At 29.3% G+C, this 8,345-nt stretch overlaps 1 protein-coding gene and 1 pseudogene across 1 annotated transcript; one reads left to right on the top strand and one right to left on the bottom strand.

Moving 5' to 3' along the window:
- The first annotated feature begins 1,049 nt into the window (after positions 1-1,049).
- On the top strand, positions 1,050-1,751 carry LOC124810836 (protein phosphatase 1 regulatory subunit 3C-B). The gene has a single exon (XM_065806663.1). It carries the CDS (start codon positions 1,050-1,052, stop codon positions 1,749-1,751), a length of 702 nt encoding a protein of 233 aa, XP_065662735.1.
- A 3,356-nt stretch (positions 1,752-5,107) lies between these two features.
- LOC136085666 (U2 spliceosomal RNA) lies at positions 5,108-5,281 on the bottom strand (annotated as a pseudogene).
- Positions 5,282-8,345: the final 3,064 nt, after the last annotated feature.

The following is an 8,345-nucleotide window of genomic DNA, read 5'->3' on the forward strand; positions in this document are numbered from 1 at the left end:
TTTTGGACTAAATTAAAAGTTTTGATGGACAAAATTAATTTTTTTTATTTTAACAAATTTATTTAAATATAGCCACCATACAATGGTACGATAGTCGTGCAATGTTTACAACGCAAAAGTAGCACTATAAATACCGCATGATTGGTTGTCTCATAACATATTTATTTATGTCTCTTTAATGCAATTGTTTGAGTTTTTTTTTAAATCAACAAACCAAAATCTATTGTTCCGCGTAAGCATAGAATCAAGTAATCAAAATCTAGAGTAATACGTTAAGCAAATTGGATTGGATAAATGCATTTTCTATAAAACCGCGAATTCGGTTTTTTGATTACAGTGACGTCATATTACTATTTTGATACATTACCAAAATATGTTGCACGTACTGATTTTCCATTTAATCTAGCACTAGTTAAATAAACCCAAGACTAGCGTGCAGCCTTTTGAGTTGTATAGAATCTAATAGAAAAATAATTTTAAAACTCAAGACCCAGTCGATATTTAATGAATGAGAGATGAAAAGTGAGACAGGAAGTTTACTCGTAGAGATTATTTATCTGATTTTATTTAAAAAATAACTTTTGCTGTTTTTAACCACGTGAAACGTTCGTGCGTTTGTACTATTCTTCGTGGAGTTTAAAGTCCATGAAACTTTCAAACCTGAATAACGCGCGTAGTTAATATATTAGGATTATTTTTTTAGAGTATTAACGGATATAACCAAATAAATAAATTCAATATTGAACAACGAAAATCAGAACTCTAACCGCAAGTAATAAATGTAAGTGTGTTAACGGTTAAATTGTTTAAACCATAATTTTTTTTTAATTTTCTTTCTTTTCCTCCATGCAACGCCCGCGCAACAACATAAATATTTTTTTTAAGTTTGCGCAATAGAACAACTTTCACTTTTAATTTAAAATATTTTTTTTCTATTGTGTAGATTGTTTATCAAGGTAGGAAACTTGCAAATTATATAAATACATAAGAAAAAATTGCAATAATGATAACTTATTTTTTATTTTTAATAAAGCATAGTTTCGCAGAAAATGTTGGCGAACCGAAATTGCTGTTCTTATTCATTTGCACCGTTTAAAAACTTTCACAAATGTGCTTCAAGAAACTTTAATGAAAACACCAATCTATTTTGCGCCATTAACGAGGCTACGTTAAAACATAAGAGTTCTGATCGTAAAAAAAAAAAAGTTTGCTTTGCTGATGAAAAAGGAGGAATTTTGTGTCATATAAAATTTTTACCGAAGCTACGCGAAGAGTGTTCTGACAATAAAAGCTACGCAATAAAGTTATCAGATCATAGCACGTGGTCATTTTTGAGAGGAATAACTTATCAAAAATCCGTTTTTAGAGAAGAACTACTAATGAAGAATAATCTGTGCGTTTTGACGTATGGTACCGTTGAAAATAAGTATATATTTGGATTAGTTGCAGTAAAACATTGTATAAGCTATAAAACTGTGCATGCTCGAATAACTCTTAATAAATGGAAAACCTTTCGTGACATAATCTGCAAACTTACACAACATCAAAATGCATTAAAATTCGATTGTTATTTCTTCTTAACGTCAATGAATGGACAAAAATTTTCTGAAATACAAGAACTGATCGAGTTTGCAATTTGTTCAAAAAATAAGGATGAACAATCTTGGGATAATAACGAAGAGAAAAATTATTCATTTGTGGGCGAGCATTTGGTTCGTGGAGAAAGTGGGGGTTTAGTAGAAAACAATTAACTATATTTATAGTCTTATTTAAACAAATTGTATATAAAAAAATGAAAATATGAGAAATATATTAAATTTTATTTAGATATTTATATTTATTGCAGCTGGGACGCAGTGATTAGAGCTCTGGCTCAAAACCAAGAGTTCCGAGGTTTGATGCCGGCTCTGGCCAGTTAATTGAAATTGGTAAGGAAGGCGAGTACTTCCTGATTAAATGCTCTTCAGCGGTGTTCTATGACTTTTAAAGTCACTGAGCACCTTAATCTCGTGAATGAATAAAAGAAAATAGTAAAGCGAAAGACAGTCAGTTTCAATTAAGTTTCTTTTTTCAATTATTTCCGTTTTAAATTAAATAGAAAATTTAAGTACTTTTCTGATTTAAAAAAATATATCACTTTTAATTTGCTTGTCAAGTGTTTGTTTTGATTTTAACTCGCAGTGAGTGATTTACTTGTAAATATTCGCAGTGAGTGATTTTCTTGTAAACATGACGTTGTTCTTTCAAAATTTGGGAGCAGTATATTTACATCTGATAACAACCGTTACAGATCAAATCACCACAAAAAAATTTAGTAAGTACACAGCTGTTGTGATTCCTATGTACTTACTGAATTTCAAATAATGAGTTGTGGTTCTGTAATAAGGCACTGTCGAGTTATTATTTGAAAAAACTGCTATTTCCACCCTTTAAATGACTTCTAGACCCCTTACAGAGAATAAGAAGTTATATCAGGGGGTGAAAAATTGCATAAACCAATCAAATAAGTTGTACCTTGTAAAAATTAATTGAATATCAATATATTGATATTTAATTAATTATGCAAGGTATAATATTTAATTTTTAAATATATTTAGCAGTTTTCTAAAATACTTTTTAATAAAAATATATTAGTAATAACAATACTAATCAACAAAAGTGTTTGTATGTTTAACTTATGTTATATGAGGATGTTTTGACAAAAGTTATGATTATTAGAGACTGGGAACAAAAATATCCAAAAATAGACATCACTCATCTGGAGAAATCAGAACCATAATTTTGGTTCCCATGCTACTCTAATCAGCGGGATTTTTGGCAAAACTCTTATGACATAAGTATAAACATACATAAAATATAGAAAAAACATTTGCTAATAAATGTAATCTTTTTTGTATTGAAAAGCGGAAAATAAACTTTTTAATTTAAATTTAATAGTTCAGTAAACTAAAGATTTACAGGTCTGTTTCGAAATGAATCTTTTTTAGCAAATGCTTTTGCAGTATTATATTTTCTACTTTTTAGTCTTTACAACGAGTTACGATTTTTAACAATGCGAATTATTGTAAAGTTATAATATATTTATTATACTATCATATAATATATTATATATTAGATTATATTACATATTATGTTATATATGTGTCCAGACCTCATGAAATAAGAGAAAGAGTTGCGGTTAAGCCCCCTAGTAGCAAGCAACATTGATGCAATATTTATCTCAATGTTTCCTAAATGTTGTTAACAATATTGTGCCAATATAAAATGTCCACATTTTGATATATATATATATATATATATACATATATATATATATATATATACATATATATATATATATATATATATATATATATATATATATATATATATATATATATATATATATATATATATATATATTATATATATATATATATATATATATATATATATATATATATATAATATATATATATATATGTGTGTGTGTGTGTGTGTGTGTGCGGCCGTGGCGCAGTGGTTGAGCGCTTGATTTATAAGCAAGAGATTCAGGTTCGAAACGAGCTTTGGACATATTTTCGAGTCACGGTAAGGAAGGAGGCGTGAAATTCCTGGTTAAATGCACTTCCACGGTGCTCTGTGACAAGATCGTTAGGTCTTCTTGGGGCACCAAAATAACAATATAATATATATATATATATATATATATATATATATATATATATATATATATATATATATATATATATATATATATATATATATATATATATATATATATATATATATATATATATATATATATATATATATAGCAAGTATTGATTAACAGTATTCGCTATATGTAAACTGCATTGCAATGCCTATATACTTTTTTATAATAATCAATAAAAAATATTAAAAAGTTTAAAAAAAGAGTAAACTTAGGAGATGTTGAATTGAACCCGCGCCTCATAATCAGTAAACTATTACACCCACTTTGAGATTATCCACACAGACTACAATTCTATATTAATGAGGAGAAAAATTACAGGGTTTAAATATTTGTTTGTGTACAAATCTATCCTTTACTTTCTAGGATTGAATTTTACTTCCAATCTTTTTTGGAAACCAAATATCAAACCTATTGCAAAATTAGCATCTGATTAGGTTGCATCTTTTTATCGTGCTCACCACTTTTTTTTCCAGATTCTATTCCTTATCTCTATAAATCTCTAATCCGTCCTTATATGGAATACTGTTGCCATATCTGGAGCAGATCTTCGAATGATGCCCTTTCTTTTTTAGACAAGGTGCAAAAACACATTGTTAACATAGTTGGACCTTCTCTTGCCGCCAACCTTCAAGTATTGTCGTAATGTTGCTTCTCTTTCTCTTTTCTATAAATACTATAATGGGCGTTGATCTAAAGAGCTAGCGTCTCTTGTGCCATCTACTAAAATTCATTCTCGTGTTACTCTTCATTCAATTAAGACTCATCCTTTTACAATGACAGTTTCTAAGTGCTCCAAAAATTTTAATTCGTCTAGTATTTTTCGTCGAACATCATTTCTTTGAAATTCGCTCCCTTAATCTTATTTTCCTGATTCATATAATTTTCATTTAACATTCATATAATTCTTTTAAGTTGCCTGTTAATCGTTATATGTTTTATAAACTTCATCTTTTCTCTTCCAGTAACTTTCAACTCTAATAGTGGTTGTTTGCAGCCTTGTTGGAAGTAAAGATGTTTAAAAAAAATTAAATAAATAAGGTTTTTATTATGTAAACACTATTTTACGAGCGTAAAAAAAAACTTCCTGATGAGAACTTAAACCCACAATTCTATCACCCGCGCCTCAAAAGGAGAACGCTATTATATACACAGAACTTTTATTTTTTTTTGCTTTTTTTTTACCAACCAACTAGAATGACCTGCTGCTAAAACCAGACTTACACAGAGCCCTAAAAGACGGTGTTATGTAGGAGCCGAGACTCCTATTTTGGACCAATTAAGGGTTTTTTGGCCCATTTAAGGGTTGTTTATGCCCATTTAAGGGTTTAGTTGGCACTCAGCCGAAACTGAGCAGTGCCAACTTAATGGTTTATCTCCATTTTACGTCCGAAGTAGACGGAACGTCTTAAGATTTCCGGACGTAAAAGGAGACACTGAAAAAGCGACTACGCCAAGAACCTCTATCGACTGTCACGGTTTCGATCTTCTGCTTTCTAACAAAACCGTAACCAATTGAGAGATGGTCCGGAGCCGAAATAAGAACAGATACTACACTTGATCTTAGCCATTAAGCCGAGAAGCGATACACAGAACTTACACTTTTTCAGTAACATAAGGCATAATAGGATTAATATTCGAACAAACATTGCACAGAAACAATAGCACTTCTTAAAAGCACTAGTGTTTGTAGGATTGATATTTGGACAAACAAACAATTTGACGTCACAAAAACATACGGTATTTGTCGACAAGAAAATATCAAGATGAAAAGTTCTGGTCAAGTATATTAATGGATTATAAAAAGTTTAGAACTTATGTGGAATTTACTTAACTAAAACGCCAAAAAACTCTGAATTCGCACCTGCTTTTTGATCAAAAATTTTTAAAATTGTTTATCAAAGATGGAGCAAATTTCACAGCATAATATTAATTTAACTTTAACGATTAATTAAAAATGTGAAAATTTTTTAATTGTTTAATTAAAAATCTTTCACATATTTTTACATTGCTTTCAAGAAAATTGAGAGGTGAGAAAAAAATGAAGAGCGAGAAAAAAATTAAAAAGTTTAATAACATAAAACTTTTTTTATATAATAATTTTTAAATTGAGCTTCATAAAGATCTTGCTTTCAAATATAAAAAATTTCATTTTTAAATGTATTAAACGTTGAGTTAAAAACATTTGGTTGAAAACACATTACATAAATGATACCTTGAGTAAATATTGATAAAGTAGAGTTCAAAAACTAATTTAGTCTTGGTTTTAAATGTTCTAAACTTATAAAAAGTAAGGCAAATATAATAATTTATTATTAACAAATATATTCATTATACTTTTACTTAAGGATTGTGTTTAACGCCCGTTGTGTTTATTCCTGCGCCCGGTACATCAATTGTTTTATTGTAGAAGCTCTCTATATAGTCGCGTCAATAGAGCCGCCACTAATAAATTAAATAAATTAACTGACTCGTGTAAACAATTATAAAGCGATAAATAGTTATAATGTCAAACAGTTGATTTTTCTATCTATCTGTAAAAACAGTTGAGTTTTCTATCCACCTGTAAAAAAAATGAGTTTTTTCTCAACCTGCAAAAATTCTCGATAATAAGCAAAATCGAAAATATAACTGTAAAATTTATGAAGAAAAAGACATTTTGTAAAACAAATTTACAATCTATTAGATATGTTCTGTTCGGAAAAAGACGGCATTTAGTAATGTTTATAGAATTTCTTCTGATAATGATTATAACTGTCTAGCTATAATATAGTTTTAATGCTATAATGCTATGCTATTCATCAAAAATGCTATATCAAACTTTTATTAAGTTATAATAATACTTATTTCTATGACAACAACATTGTTTCTGTGAGTAGTGGACTTCTTCAAGAGCAGTTTTGGCAAATGTTTACCATTCGTTGGCAATAACAACAACTTGGTCTGTAATTTAAGTAACTTAAACACTGCATGGAAAAGTTTTAACTAACTTGGTTGTGCTAGTTTTTATATCATGCATTATAATAAATTATAAGGCATAATTTAAAAAAATAATAAGTAAGTAACTATTAAAAAACAGCATTTTATGCATATTGCATTACATTTTGTGCCTATTGAATTGTTGTATATATATATATATATATATATATATATATATATATATATATATATATATATATATATATATATATATATATATATATATATATATAAAAGATTGCAACAAAAAAATGATTTTTCCGTTAATATATTTGAAATTTTTGTTAAAAGAATTTATTTGTGTATTGGTGAATTAATTGCTTTTCATACCCAAAATTGTACAGTTCAAAAAACAATGTCACATTGATCAAACTTCATGGAAATTAGTATCGAGTGGGGCCTCTTTTGGTCTTGATGGTCTCAGCTAGACGATTTGGCATTGAGTTGACCAAATTTTGAGTCACTTCTGTTGTTATATTATCCCATGCGCTCATTATCGCTTCTTTCAAGTCGTCTTTGCGTCTAAATGCTCGGTCACCAATTTTTTTGTCCAAAATATACCACAAATTTTCGATAGGATTCAAGTCCGGACTTTGAGATGGCCATTCCAAAACATTGATGTTGTTAGTGTCAAAGTATACCTTCGTTTTCTTAGCGGTATGTTTTGGATCGTTACCCTGCTGTAGTATAAAATTGTTTCCCATTCTCAATTTTTTTAGTAGATGGTCGAAAGTTGGCTTTGAGAATTTCACAATACATTGAAGCAAGCAACTTAATTTATAAGCTTCTTTTTTTCGTCACACTTTCTGAACTCCGTTCGATGAGACGGGGTTGTATTTTGACTCATCTGACCACAAAATTTTTTTCCAATATGATATCGGCATTTTTTCGTACTTCTTTGCAAATTCTAATCGACGTTTCATTTGTTTTGCAGTTAAAAAAGGTTTTTTTCGAACAACTCAACCTCTATATCCTTGTTCTCTAATACGATTTCTAATTGTTTGAGGGGTTACTGTGATATTGTGATCTTCTTGAACTTTTATAGCTAATTATCTGCCAAAACAAATCTATTTTTCTTCACATTAATGATGATATTGCAATCAATTGCACTGGTGATGTTGCGTTTTCGTCCTCTGCCAGCCACACTAGCAACGGTTCCAATCAGATTATGCTTCTTAACAATTTAGAACACTGTCGTAAAAGGAATTCCTATTTCTTTTTGGATCTGACGGTAGGATTTTCCTTGATTTTTCAAATCAACTACGAGACTTCGTTGATGGAGAGACAAATGTTGTTTTCTTGACGCCATTGTGCTGAAACACTATATTTTATTTCTAGAGCAAAAGTGTATTTATAAAATTGCTATTTTCAATTTTACTAACTAGTTTGATCGTTCAATTTGCTCGATTTATGCTAAAATAACGACCTATTTTGTCAGCGTACGATTATTTTTTTTGCAGTCAATTTTATGCATCATTAGATCAATTGTGTGAAATTCAATAGGTATGAAAAGCAATAAATTCACCAATATCAGGGGGCACAGACGTCCGTGGGACGTCTATACAACGTCTCATCGACGTGACAAGTCCGTAGGACGTCCTTTAAACGCCCAGCGGACGTTCTGCGCCCGCTGGGATACACACACAAACATATATATATATATATATATATA

Source organism: Hydra vulgaris, chromosome 09 (genome assembly GCF_038396675.1).
Source record: "Hydra vulgaris chromosome 09, alternate assembly HydraT2T_AEP".
Taxonomy (NCBI): Eukaryota; Metazoa; Cnidaria; class Hydrozoa; order Anthoathecata; family Hydridae; genus Hydra; species Hydra vulgaris.